This window comes from Physella acuta, unplaced genomic scaffold (assembly GCF_028476545.2).
Source record: "Physella acuta isolate Inbredline_101_S28 unplaced genomic scaffold, ASM2847654v3 ptg000890l, whole genome shotgun sequence".
Taxonomy (NCBI): Eukaryota; Metazoa; Mollusca; class Gastropoda; family Physidae; genus Physella; species Physella acuta.
This window is the reverse complement of record NW_026732407.1, coordinates 1,235,145-1,250,497: the sequence shown is the minus strand read 5'-3', so window position 1 is coordinate 1,250,497 and position 15,353 is coordinate 1,235,145. Positions and strand designations below refer to the sequence as shown.

The 15,353-nt window shown below is 45.1% G+C and overlaps 1 protein-coding gene across 1 annotated transcript; it reads right to left on the bottom strand.

The window, feature by feature from the left end:
* Window positions 1-805: 805 nt before the first annotated feature.
* On the bottom strand, window positions 806-3,469 carry LOC131952773 (protein qua-1-like). Its single transcript, XM_059315597.1, has 2 exons — window positions 3,445-3,469; window positions 806-1,998 (listed from the first exon to the last, which is right to left on the bottom strand). Exons 1-2 carry the CDS (start codon window positions 3,467-3,469, stop codon window positions 806-808), a joined length of 1,218 nt encoding a protein of 405 aa, XP_059171580.1.
* Window positions 3,470-15,353: the final 11,884 nt, after the last annotated feature.

Sequence of the window (15,353 nt, the reverse complement as noted above, 5' to 3'; positions counted from 1 at the left end):
TGAATTCGCAATATAGCAATAAGGAAATGCAACAATTTAAAAACAGTTAATGTAAAGCTTGAAATCCCTCGACAAATTATTTTTTAAATTCGCTTTTCAAATAAATTTAAAGCGGGATTTGCATCCCCCCTCCCGCCAATAAAAACGTTATCAAGAAAAATCTATTTGCTGTTCAAATACATCAATCTTGTTCCTGTGTAGACGATAACATTGTCTTGAAGGTTTCTAAATGTTGATCGGCGCTTCTTGTTGTCTTTGACAATGTCGATGTGAGGGTAGGTGTTGAGGGTGGTGGTGGGTGTAGGGGCAGTAGAGTTGCTCTGAAATTTCTGAAAATAATGTAGATTTATAGAAAGGCAACAAATCTTGTGCCTATTTAAAATTTGTAAGATATATTTGATATTAGTTGACCAGCCCTCAATAATTTGTAAGTGTATTTTTATAAGTATGTACAGACATGAAGGCCACCCCTCCTTTCCCAAAAATATAATTAAATATCTGGTCGACAAAGTCATTATATTGCCTAGCCCTAAGAGTTTAAAAGTATAAAGTTAAAGGAGCCACTCCATCGGCAGTATGATGGGATTTATCATATTTTGAAAACATTCTATTTTTAGACCGTACACATCAAGTCCGGTTAAACGGAAATGACCATACGTCATGCGCAGTGAGACAACAAGAGACAAAGTAACGAGATCACGTGTTAAATGACCTCTAATTAAGTTGTGCGTCATCTGACCAGCACTGACCACACCCTTTGTTAGCGGCTACTTGTTAGCGAAGCCGCCAACCATCACACTGTTCATTAGACCTCTCGGCCGTGGTCACCATCTCTCAACCCGTGGTCACCATCTCTTGACCCGTGGTCACCATCTCTCAACCCGTGGTCACCATCTCTCGCCCCGTGGTCACCATCTCTTGACCCGTGGTCACCATCTCTTGACCCGTGGTCACCATCTCTCAACCCGTGGTCACCATCTCTCGCCCCGTGGTCACCATCTCTTCCCCCGTGGTCACCATCTCTCAACCCGTGGTCACCATCTCTCAACCCGTGGTCACCATCTCTCGTCCTGTGGTCACCATCTCTCACCCCGTGGTCACCATCTCTCGTCCTGTGGTCACCATCTCTTCCCCCGTGGTCACCATCTCTCACCCCGTGGTCACCATCTCTCGTCCTGTGGTCACCATCTCTCACCCCGTGGTCACCATCTCTCAACCCGTGGTCACCATCTCCCCACCTGTGGTCACCATCTCTCCACCCGTGGTCACCATCTCCCCACCTGTGGTCACCATCTCTCACCCCGTGGTCACCATCTCTCACCCCGTGGTCACCATCTCTCACCCCGTGGTCACCATCTCTCAACCCGTGGTCACCATCTCTCGCCCCGTGGTCACCATCTCTCAACCCGTGGTCACCATCTCTCGCCCCGTGGTCACCATCTCTCACCCCGTGGTCACCATCTCTCAACCCGTGGTCACCATCTCTCAACCCGTGGTCACCATCTCCCCACCTGTGGTCACCATCTCTCCACCCGTGGTCACCATCTCCCCACCTGTGGTCACCATCTCTCACCCCGTGGTCACCATCTCTCACCCCGTGGTCACCATCTCTCACCCCGTGGTCACCATCTCTCAACCCGTGGTCACCATCTCTCGCCCCGTGGTCACCATCTCTCACCCCGTGGTCACCATCTCTCACCCCGTGGTCACCATCTCTCAACCCGTGGTCACCATCTCTCACCCCGTGGTCACCATCTCTCAACCCGTGGTCACCATCTCCCCACCTGTGGTCACCATCTCTCCACCCGTGGTCACCATCTCCCCACCTGTGGTCACCATCTCTCACCCCGTGGTCACCATCTCTCACCCCGTGGTCACCATCTCTCACCCCGTGGTCACCATCTCTCAACCCGTGGTCACCATCTCTCGCCCCGTGGTCACCATCTCTCAACCCGTGGTCACCATCTCTCCACCCGTGGTCACCATCGACCGCAACCACTTGGCAGTTGTAAGCCACTGCTATTTATAGCTACATTACGTTATATGGCGAGTTGAAATTTAGAGGGTAAATATATGTATCAGATAGATCGTGGTTAAATAACACAGAATTGACGTTAATTATAATTAATTAATATTATTAGCTTAGATTGAAAATTGTAATGATGGAGACGTAAGACGTTTGTATTGTAAACAACAACAGTGACGATGGTTGGTTAAAACACAAAGGTGAACGTCAATACAGTTTCATGATGTACATTAGTACACAGTTTTATGGTGTACATGTACACATACAAAGACGTTAAACCATGTTATGTAAACATAATCATTTATATATATATTTTTTTAGTTTGGCTTTTTAGACATTTTTTTATGTATTCCTAAAGTGTCATGCATTTTAGCTGAGCATAATAGATGTAGTCACATACATGCAATACACATAACCAATCGGCGATAGGACATAACACAAATACATTACGTAGTACATAATATGACACAAGTACATAATGCAGCAGATGAACTGACATAAAACACCATGAAATGGTGACACCAAATAACATTACACCTTGTCTAGTGTCACCACGAAGGCTGCTTTGAATTTACACTGTGTCACCACGAAACAGAGTAATACAAGAATTACAAATTGGCAAAAAAATTCTATATCACAGCTAACATAAGGCATTTATGATCTATGCATTTCAGCGACTATTAAATATATCAACGTAGATTTGAAGACAAAGGTTATCTAATGTAAAAGTATTTAAAGGCTGAGTGTGTCATTTAACATCGCGAATGTGTATCTCATAGAATGTTCTCGTACACCTGGGATCTGCCTAAGGTACTTCTAGTGTAAAAGTACGCAGTTATTTTACATAATTTTTTTCATTAGGCCTGAAAGCAACTAATGAGTTGAATTAATCTTTGGTTTATGAGCACATGAATGCGCGCGCCGATGACACGACTGTTTTAGTTGGCGCGCAATGATCGCATTCATGACTCCGGTTATAATCGTCTGCTAGCGTCTTGAAACAGCAGACGTGAAATGAGAGCCGATAAAATAGTTGCGATAATTTGATTGCGGATCTGGTCCGTGGGTTCCAGACTTTGATTGGCTCGCGGGTTCTCTCATTTCCGACCCGGCGTCCTGCCCATGACGGAGCGGATTCATTAAGTTTTGAATACATTCGGTACGGAGACAAAATGTCGAGACGGTCGTAGGAAACTTTTGTCGTGTTTTCGTTTTGTCGTAGGCAGAGATGAGGGGGGTGGGGGTGGAATTGGCATTCTGGGGACCTAACGGATACATGGCCATTGGTCAGCAGTACCATGGACATTTGGCAGCAATTGGCGAGTATTCTTACGGCTATTGGCTAACAGTGACAATGCCATTGATCAACACTAACATTGACTTTGGCCAACATTAATGACACTGAAGGCCAAAAGTACCACAGCCATTGGCCAACAGTATCATGGCTTTTAGCTGGCAGCACCATTTATATTGACAAGTAAACATACGCCCATTTACTAAAAGAAACACGATCAATGGCAAAAAGCAACAGCGCCACTAGTCAACACCAACATGGCCATTGGCCAGCACTAACGACACTTAAGGCCAACAGTCCAACGGCCATTGGCCAGCACTAACGACACTGAAGGCCAACAGTCCAACGGCCATTGGCCAGCACTAACGACACTGAAGGCCAACAGTCCAACGGCCATTGGCCAGCACTAACTACACTTAAGGCCAACAGTACAACGGCCATTGGCCAGCACTAACGACACTTAAGGCCAACAGTACAACGGCCATTGGCTAGCACTAACGACACTGAAGGCCAACAGTCCAACGGCCATTGGCCAGCACTAACGACACTGAAGGCCAACAGTACAACGGCCATTGGCCAGCACTAACGACACTGAAGGCCAACAGTCCAACGGCCATTGGCCAGCACTAACGACACTGAAGGCCAACAGTCCAACGGCCATTGGCCAGCACTAACGACACTGAAGGCCAACAGTCCAACGGCCATTGGCCAGCACTAACGACACTGAAGGCCAACAGTCCAACGGCCATTGGCCAGCACTAACGACACTGAAGGCCAACAGTACAACGGCCATTGGCCAGCACTAACGACACTGAAGGCCAACAGTAATAACGCCAATCATAACCTCGAACTGGTCTCTACAACGACTTAGTTTAGATACGGGTGGGTGGGACTTCTAAACCACAGGTTCCCAAACTGTTTCTAGAGGCGACCCCCTTTTATACAAGCCAAGTGTCCAAACAGTTCAATATGCAATTTTAACAAGATAATTATTCACTGAGATTTTATTTTCTAGAATAACTTAATTTGTATATTATGTTCGATAATTAATTTAATGAGATGTGCGAAATTGCTTGCTATGTTCTAGCCTCAAAATTCGCCAACGACAAGTCATTCTCAACATTTAATTAATTAATTTCTTCTGTTATTAAACAAAGAAGTGTTGAAAATCCACTGTCACGGAAATATGTAGACTCAAACTGAAATGAACAAGTAAAACGCATTCGTCGTTATTTTTGGATATGAATGTTATGTAACACACCAAAATTGTGTGAGCAGGTTTTCATTAAACAAGGTCTAATTGATTCCACAAATCCAAGAATTCTTGTTGTAACTCACCATAGATGCTGGCACATCAATGGAAGCAGAGAACAAATTACGTGTCAATATAGTTTCTTCTTTCAGCTCACAGAAGTAACGCTCGAGTTTTCAAAGGATTCGAGATGCCCAGAAATCACCACTTTTAAATTTCTATTTATTTTACATTCGGATTCATCGTCTATGTACAGTTCTTTAGCCATACAGGCATTCAGAGCTCTAGATTTGATGTAACTTACTACTTTAAAACTTACCGAATCAAGTAACCAACGGAATGAATCAGAAGTCTAGCCAGCAAGAACAATCAAGCTAGGTGGTTCCTTTGATTAGGTAAACAAATCTTTTACCTTTTTCCGAAAGCCCGAGTTTGACACAAACATAGACGATGTACCATCCATACAAGCTTCACATACATACATTTTTCCATTTTAATCCTCATTAAAAAAGTTATTTCTTTTCTTCATTACATCTTCACTTTGTCTAGTTCACAACCAAATAGAAACTCATCTTTAATATCATCTGAATGAATTTATTTTATTCAAACAATCTACAGAAAATACGAGCCTAGGTCTGTTGATTCGTCATATATATTCATGTCTGATATACGTTGCTGAATAGTATTATTAAACTGTGATATGCTTTGCTTCTTTAATGCACTGGAGTCCCACGAATTGATTAATTACTTCACTCTAGTCACAGGAACAGTCTGACATGCATCCAACCCACCCTTCTGCAAAAATCTTATAGCCATACATGCGCGGACCCCTTATACCTACACGACAAGTACCCATCAGAACACTGATAGAGTAAACAATACCCCCCCCCTCCCCCAACCCTCAACAGATAGACCCCCGCATTAAAATGGTTATAAATGTGTTTTGATTGGACGTGGAAAGTACATTGTTAATGACACTTTTCTATACTCGGTTGACGTGTCCAAATAGAGCTACATTTATCATCAAAATATTTACATTTTGGAAACGTTCTTGTAATGTGTAGACTTGGATAAGTAAATCCGACTCACACAATCTATTTGAGTACCACCGACCTACGCAGCTTTCATGACCAAATAACGACGCCCCCCCCCCCCCCCCCCCCCCCCCATAGTTCTTACAGTTCTGGTCAGCTGTTCCGCCATGTTGGACTGCTCGATCACGTGACGACACCAGTCCATGACTTGATCCCACCCTGTCGTCATTAGCCCCCCCCCCCCCCGCCCCCACCCCCGCAATAAATTTGAGCAGGAATCAAATGAAATCGCTGCCTCGTGCTATTGCGGGCCATTAAGGCAGGGCGGGGAGCGGGGGCGGGTGGGGGGAGCAGGGTTTTCCGTTCATTACAGGCGATATAGAGTCAATCTTGCCGACAACCCGAAGACAAACAAATCCGGACCTTCGATATTTCCACCCGACCCATGATCTATCGGCCCCCCCCCTCATGATCTATCGGTCCCCCCCCCCCCCAAGCGGCTGTCGGACCCGCCGCAATCCTCCGGCTCCCCGAGCAAGCGGAAGTAGCCGGCCTAAATAAACCCTGGCCCGCCGCGGACTGCCCGGCGATGCATTTAAAATACTTTTATCCAATTAAAGTCCTGACATCTCCGCGCGGGCGACTAATGGTTCAAAGCCTGGCCTGATGGTGGTGACTAGGGGTGAATACGGCTGGGCCAATTAAAGGGGAGACAAGGAGAGAGAACTCCGGCACAAAACAAGATTAATTCCCCTGACTCGTGCGGCACAGTTATTGCAGTCCATCTTAGCCAGAGGAATAAGGGCGGCTGACAAACGAAAATAAAACTTCAATTTTCATCCCTGACGGGGGACAAAGTGCTTGCGGAGAATCGCTCAACACGTGCAGCATTGCCGGCCGTTGATGTAGGGGACAAAAGCATGGCCACGGGCGAACCTGCCGTCAACAGTCCGGTTACATCCCTTACATCTCCATGTCCAGGCCTGGATGATAAAAGCAACAATCGACCGTGTAAGTGTAAGCAGTCCCTGCTGGATAGATGGGCTGATGTTTTGATTTAAATCGTGTTTCTCTGATGGCAAATTGCGGGACGCTTTTGTCGCGTTTTGATGGAGTTAAGCTTTTACATTGTGACGTAGATGTTGTTTGGTTGTGTTGTGGATCAAACAGGACGGACATGCAACAATGACGGGTGATTGACGCAAGGGGGTATGCACCATAGATGGGTGATGGACATTTGGGGTAGGCCGAATAACATGAAGGGAAGTTGGAAACATGGAAGATACAACAATGATGGACGATAGACTTGAACGATTGATGCATGTTTTTCATTGACGCTCAACCGTAAATAACGGGTGAGCACAAAGTTCAAACGAGGAAGATAACGGCCAATTAATAATATAGCGTCCAACCATTATGGCGAGGGCAGATAACTCAGCTAATACAGCGATGGTAGATAACTCGACCAACCATTATAGCCAGGGTTGGTTGATACTCGTTCATACATTATTTTACAATATTTTCAGGTTAGTTTCAGAACTAACCATATATATATATATATATATATATATATATATATATATATATATATATATATATATATATATACATATATGTATATATATTGTCTAGATAACAACAATATTGACCCAGGTGACAAAAACAGATAAAATGACCCAGGCGACAAAAAAAAAATGACCCAGGATGTAGAGATAATGACCCAGGTAACATAAAAAAATGACCCAGGCGACAGAGAAAATGACCCAGGATGGAGAGACAACGACCCAGGTGACAAAGACAATGCTTGATGTGCGGACACTAAAGGTGACGTCATTAAATGATTGTCGCCGCTACCGATGACCTAATTACCACCTCAGATGACGACACTTATCGCCATCTAACGGTGCGAGGTCAATGAACCGTGCTAGATGCTCTAGGCCTGGACTGAGACCAAGCCTCATCTAACCCTTGATTACACGACCACTAAGTAGTTGAAACATCCAGTCCTGCTCGGGCGGCCGTTTTAAAACATCACTGGGGTAACGGTGGAGGTTATTTGACCGTGCACAGTGGGACCTGGGGTGAGGGGGGGGGGGTAGACAGGGTTGGCTCCACCCTGGTCTGGGACAGTCGTCACCCTGAGCAAGTGTCAACCCGCCACTGATTTAGCTATGACCAATCTGTACTGACCAATCAGGGCTATGACCAGTATAAAAGTGGCCAACCTGGACAGTGGCCCATGGTTTATGGCCAACCTGACAAATTACCAACATGGCGTATGGCCAAGCAGTACGATGACCAACCTAGACAATGACCAACCTGGCAAGTTGCCAACCTGGACAATGGCCAACCTGGAAAATGACCAACCTGGCAAATGGTCAACCTGGACAATGACCAACCTGGCAAATGAGCAACCTGGACACTTAACAGCGGGATGATCACGGTACTTACAAGCAACCACCGCTGTCGTCACTGAGCAATGACGTAGCACGACTGACGTCATAAACCTAACGTACCTGCTACCCACGAGAGAGACGGACCGTTAACCCCCAGAGACACCTAACCCTAACGACACGTTAAGTTTCCAACTGAAGCCCACACGTCATCATTAACTCACACTCTGCTATTTACGGCGGGCGAATTTCCCCCGAGACCTTTAAATGTAGCGGATCGGTCACAATTTTGTCAACTCATAAAAAATATCAAAATTTGCGGGCGAGTTTACGACGCGAATAAAATAATCTTAAATTAAATTTAATTAAACCATCAATCCAAAATAAAAATGTATTTTAAAATTTTAAATCAATAATTTCAATGTCAAACATTCTGTGTTTTGATTGGTCCTTTTATGTATGAAGACAACGCCCACAGACATTAGAAAAAAAAAGAAATCCTTATTTAAAGTATATCATGGGAGAGTACCCGTTTTTGTGCGTGGCTATTTGAATGTATTGTGTACCACCAGGTTAAGTTTATATCATCGTTTAGTCACGTGCTAATATTTTGTCACCTGACGGTACACCTTCAACTTTTGACGTCACTTCCCGTAAAAACTCTTTTTTTTAGAACATATAATTTGTTTATTTATGTCCCTTGACCTCTGACGTCCTTGTTAATTAAATCAATTCATTAAGTAAACAAAAGAGCGAATACAACGCTGCCATGCCAAGAATAAATCTTCTTTAGCAAACAGCGACCTCTAAGTCGGGATTTATAAAAAAAAAATGTGAAATGTGTTTATTTAGAAAAAAAAAGACTTTAGATTCGACTAAAACACGCAGACATATTCTTCATTTAATTTTCTTTTGTTCCCTATCGTTGATTTGTTTTTTTGTCGAGTGCCCCCCTCGCCCCTCCCTCCCCCTATGAATGGAGCTCTGTTATTTTTCGCCTTTCACCCGCGGATCAAGCGAGACACGGAAATGAGGCTCATAGCCAGGGGCCCCACAGACCCGGATGTCCGCCGGGCGAGTCCATTGTCCGCAAGCAAACAGCGGAACGGTAATACGGAGGGTGAGGAAAATTCATAACCCGGGCACTCACACCGTCACACGGACCACGTGACTTGATCGATCCCCCGCGCACGTGCAGTTATTATGAATCTGTTTAAAGATGGCGGCTGGGGGGAGTGAAGTAGTTTTGTCAGGGCGAGCAAACGAACATCTTTTGACTAGGGGGTGGGTAAGGGGGGATGGGGTTAAAAGGGCGTTTGGGTGGTCATGGTAGGGGGTGCCTGAAGTGATGGCTGTAGGTGCGGTTAATGGGTGATGGATGGCGTTTGTTTATTGGTGGAGTATCTGGGGATGGGAAATAGGGGCTGGGGAGAGGAGGGTATGATGGACTACTAGCACACCTGTAATATTGGAATATTGGGATGGGGATTTTATTTACGAGCCTCGATCTGAGCTTTGTTTACATCACACAAGACGTGAGCTTGCATACATTAACGTGACGCCCAGGTAAAGTCAATATCTTGGGAAAACAGCCGCACCGAAACGTCAGGCCAAGAAAAACACTGACAGTCCTAGCGGGCGCTACTGACGGCTGAATAGACCCATGTCGACGGCGTTTTTGTACGAAACAAGAAAGCGAAGCAACTCTTGTCGCTTTTGTGTCATTATCAGGCGACCATTTTTTAATTTGTTGGATGCACTTAATTGTAGAAACAGCGGAGATGCCCCCGGCATCTTTTGTCGTACGTCAACCTCTCCGTCAGGCGCGTGATGGCAGAAGTGGCCAGGGAATGGCGCCACGATACGGGCGATCGGGGCGGATAGGTGTTCTTTACTGGCAAGGTGGTCGGAGCTGTGGCACTTCTCACGGCTTCAGCAGGGAATTCCCGTTTAGAGATGTCTGTACCTAGTTAAGTTAGAGGGAGATTTTTATGGTTTTGTTGTAGTTTTTAAGATCAAAGTGGTGAACTTTTTTTTTTCATTAAAAAAGTTTAACGAATCATGTAATTACGTTGTTGTAAAAGTTAGGCCGACACATTAGGATAGTTTAAAAAGAAGAACAATAGGTTACTTGGTTCTACTAGGGACAATAGAATATCTGGCTCTAAACCCCCTCCACCGAACCCTAGTACTTGCTTTAAAGATAGATGGATGGGTGGATGGGCGGGTGGATGGGTGGGTGGGTGGATGGGTGGGTGGATGGATGGATGGATGGACGGACGGACGGACGGACGGACGGACGGACGGACGGACGGATGGACGGATGGACGGATGGATGGATGGATGGATGGACGGACGGACGGACGGACGGACGGACGGACGGACGGACGGACGGACGGACGGACGGACGGACGGACGGACGGACGGATGGACGGATGGACGGATGGACGGATGGATGGATGGATGGATGGATGGATGGATGGATGGATGGATGGATGGTTGGTTGGATGGATGGATGGATGGATGGATGGATGGATGGATGGATGGATGGATGGATGGATGGATGGATGGATGGATGGATGGATGGATGGATGGATGGATGGATGGATGGATGGATGGACGAAAAAACTGGATGATGGTCGGATAGTAAAGTTGGTTGGACGGATGTTTTTTATGTTTTCGACTGGTAAGTAGTCTTTCCTTCACATGTGAACAACAATCAGTGGTTAACTAACAATACCCAGTGAGATCATTTAGAAGAACTAGAAATGTTGATGAGGTCAACAACCGCCATCATTGTGGTAAACACCAACATTCAAGTGAAGCGGGAGGGGTGACGGCCGATGGGGTGGGGGGGGGGGGGGGAAGCTGATTATCAAACGATAAAAACACGGCCACAATAAACGAGACTTGATGAAGTCGGGGTTTGTTTTTTCCCCTCGACCATGGGGGTTCCTGCACGTGTGTGTCGTGTGGGCAGAGTTTCAACCGCTCACCAGTCGGGCTAATCTGTGAGTGAGTGAAGATAACATGCTTTAGACCCGTGTCGTCAGATAGTTAGCGGTTCAAGAAATCATTACTGCTATACGTGAGACTAACTAGTGGAGCGTACATCGTACTTGTAATTAAATGAAATAGTAATCAAACGAATTACAAATGTGGTATCGTTCACTCGGCTTATCATTGTAAGTCACATACAGTTAAAACGAGGTTATTAAAATTAATGGTGAAAACTAAACACGTTTTGTAAAACTTTAACTATATGGGAAAACAAAAAAGGCAGGCAAAAACAAAAGTAAGAAAAAATCCGCTCAGAGAATAGACGTTTGATACCGGTAGAGGCTGAATATATAAGAGGAAAGAGAGAAATGGAGAGAGGACAGAGAGAAATAGACAGAGGACAGAGAGAAATGGAGAGAGGACAGAGAGAAATGGAGAGAGGACAGAGAGAAATGGAGAGGACAGAGAGAAATGGACAGAAGACAGAGAGAAATGGAGAGAGGACAGAGAGAAATGGAGAGAGGACAGAGAGAAATGGAGAGGACAGAGAGAAATGGACAGAGGACAGAGAGAAATGGAGAGAGGACAGAGAGAAATGGAGGGAGGACAGAGAGAAATGGAGAGAGGACAGAGAGAAATGGAGAGGACAGAGAGAAATGGACAGAGGACAGAGAGAAATGGAGAGAGGACAGAGAGAAATGGAGAGAGGACAGAGAGAAATGGAGAGGACAGAGAGAAATGGACAGAGGACAGAGAGAAATGGAGAGAGGACAGAGAGAAATGGAGAGAGGACAGAGAGAAATGGAGAGGACAGAGAGAAATGGACAGAGGACAGAGAGAAATGGAGAGAGGACAGAGAGAAATGGAGAGAGGACAGAGAGAAACGGAGAGGACAGAGAGAAATGGAGAGAGGACAGAGAGAAATGGAGATAGGACAGAGAGAAATGGAGATAGATGATCAAGGAGATGTTTGGTACATGATCAGCCCAAGATAGACAGGTAGAAAACAGAGTGTATAAAGCTAGTCTCCTTTTAGCTTGAGTTAAATGTCTGTCTAAAGCTAGTCTTCTTTTAGCTTGAGTTAAGTGTCTGTCTAAAGCTAGTCTTCTTTTAGCTTGACTTTAATGTCTGTCTAAAGCTAGTCTTCTTTTAGCTTGAGTTAAGTGTCTGTCTAAAGCTAGTCTCCTTTTAGCTTGACTTTAATGTCTGTCTAAAGCTAGTCTTTTTTGAGCTAGTTAAATGTCTGTTTAAAGCTAGTCTTCTTTTAGCTTGAGTTAAATGCCTGTCTAAAGCTAGTCTTCTTTTAGCTTGAGTTAAATGTCTGTCTAAAGCTAGTCTCCTTTTAACTTGTTTTAAATGTCTGCATAAAGCTAGTCTCCTTTTAGCTTGTGTTAAATGTCTGCATAAAGCTAGTCTTCTTTTAGCTTGTATTAAACGTCTGTCTAAAGCTAGTCTAATTTTAGCTTGAGTTAAATGTCTGTCTTACGTTAAGAGATCTATATCTTTAACACAAAACAACTGCCGTGGAAAACAGTTTAACTGGACAAGTTGGTGGGGGGGGGCATATCTTCCACATCTGCCATAGATCATGTAACAATAACGCAACATCACACTTGAGAGATACTGTACACCAATGTCAGAGATTCACAATATCTGTAATAGCTTAGCTACCGGATATTTTGAAATTTAAGCGGCGTTTAAAAATAATCACCGTAATCAATTTTTAAATACGGCATGTTGTGTTTTAAAATTGTTTAGTAAAGCCTCTTTTGTTCGAATGGATTACACGTTTTCTTCTCTTTCTTAAGTTGGTCTGGATTATAAAAACGCTGAGCAAATGAAGTGTGTAACTCCATCTTGGTGACCTGACAGTGATGGTGACAGTGAAGGTGACAGTGATGGTGACAGTGATGGTGACAGTGATGGTGACAGTGATGGTGACAGTGATGGTGACAGTGATGGTGACAGTGATGGTGACAGTGATGGTGACAGGGATGGTGACAGTGATGGTGACAGTGATGGTGACAGTGATGGTGACAGTGATGGTGACAGGGATGGTGACAGTGATGGTGACAGTGATGGTGACAGTGATGGTGACAGGGATGGTGACAGTGATGGTGACAGTGATGGTGACAGTGATGGTGACAGTGATGGTGACAGTGATGGTGACAGTGATGGTGACAGTGATGGTGACAGTGATGGTGACAGGGATGGTGACAGGGATGGTGACAGTGATGGTGACAGTGTGACACCCATCACAGGTATCACACATCCAACAGCACGAACGGTAAAATGTGTTAGCCACGATGTAGAAAGACGCTTTAATTAACCAACGCTTTAGTAACGATGCCAATCAAAAGGTAGGCACATTCGAGAGGTGCACAAAATAGGCCACCCCCCCTTACCTCCCACTGGCTACGCCGCTGAAAGTCATTGAGAACATGTCTAGGAGAATCTTTGACCAATGATCTTGGACAGTCTTACAGTGAACGGAGAACCCTCATACAACACGGAGAGTGGAGAGTCCTCATACAACACGGAGAGTGGAGAGTCCTCATACAACACGGAGAGTTATCATACAACACGGAGAGTGGAGAGTCCTCATACAACACGGAGAGTGGAGAGTCCTCATACAACACGGAGAGTGGAGAGTCCTCATACAACACGGAGAGTTATCATACAACACGGAGAGTGGAGAGTACTCATACAACACGGAGAGTTATCATAGAACACGGAGAGTGGAGAGTCCTCATACAACACGGAGAGTTATCATACAACACGGAGAGTGGAGAGTCCTCATACAACACGGAGAGTTATCATACAACACGGAGAGTGGAGAGTCCTCATACAACACGGAGAGTGGAGAGTCCTCATACAACACGGAGAGTTATCATACAACACGGAGAGTGGAGAGTCCTCATACAACACGGAGAGTGGAGAGTCCTCATACAACACGGAGAGTTATCATACAACACGGAGAGTTATCATAGAACATGGATAATGCTGATAGAACAAGGAGAGTCCTCATACAACGTAAAATCATGTTTCGACGATCAAACTGGGACACCCTTATAAAGCCATCTTTAGAATGGCGTATCCGTATAAAGTCATCTTTAGACTGGATGATCCCTATGAAGTCGTCTTTTGACTGACAAATCTCTAAAAGTCACGATTAGTAGACCCGTAAAGCAGTGTTTCTTCCAGACTTTTTTCTCCGGGGGGGGGGGGGGGGGCACTTGATATTTTCGGGGGGGGGGGGGGGTCACCATTTTCTGGGGGGGGGGGGGGCGGACACTGGTAAAAGTATATATTATGTACTATATAAATTCCATTTCTTTCGGGGGGGGGGGGGGGAAGAAACTCTGCCGTAAAGTAATATTTACACTAGAAGACCATTATGATGAAGTCATGTTCGGCAGTACCCACTTAGTGGCTGGCAGGTAGCAGTAGTGCGAGGACCTGGTCACGTGATGTCGCTTCTTGCTGTGACGTGTGACCCCCCGGGAGACAGCGCCATGTCACGTGGTCAGCGGTTGATACCCAGGCGGGTCATGCTGGTAGCTTTTACCCTCTGGTTCTAGTGACGTTGGAATGTTGGTGTCTCATAGGGGTCTGGCTGGCATTTTTAGGGGTCACAGGGATCTCATATCGATAATGGTATTGAAGGGATCACACATAGGTCTTACTGGTATTTCACAGGACTGTGGTCTTACAGGGATAACAGAGATCTCATAGGGATCAGAGGGATATCAAAGGGATCTCATCGGGATGTCATAGGTTACAACAAGTTATTCGTCCAGTAAACACGCCCCCTCCCCCTTCCTGACCACTGTAATGGCAGGACAGTGGTCGCTCACTCATCTCTCCCCCATACTGTGGTGTCAGGATAGTGGTCACTTACCACCCCCCACTCCCCATACTATGATACCAAAACCTGTCCTTAGCCCTCGCCGAACGAGATTAAAAAAAAACGATTAATATAGAACATATTATTTGTATCCAGTATCCGCCCCCCCCCCCCCACCCCGGGAAATTAAGTCCGCCGCTTTTCATCAAGTGCCCCCTCGGAGAAAAAAAACGCTCTGATGGTCTATGTTACTGAGCACTGCTTTTTTTCATAAAAATATAATGCTGAGAGGATAATATTTCACATTGATCTCACAAATGGATCTGGCCAATTCTTTTTTATGGGTGACCCAGTCTTTCAGAATCATAAATTCACCGACATCTTGCATAGGTCATGGCAATTAAAAAAAATGCCTCTCAGTCTTTTTTCTTTAGCCCATTAGAGACAATTTTTCCCTTCTCAAATTTTTATCAAAAAGTCTGTATGCTAATTCCATGCAAGTATTTT

Excerpts from the sequence above, each read along its gene's own strand:
- LOC131952773 (XM_059315597.1), bottom strand. The coding sequence starts at position 3,469 with ATGATACTGTTGGCCAATGGCTGTG. Across the intron at positions 1,999-3,444 it reads ACTGTTGGCCAATGGCTGTG|TGGTTGCGGTCGATGGTGAC; the intron begins GTACTTTTGGCC and ends ACAACTGCCAAG.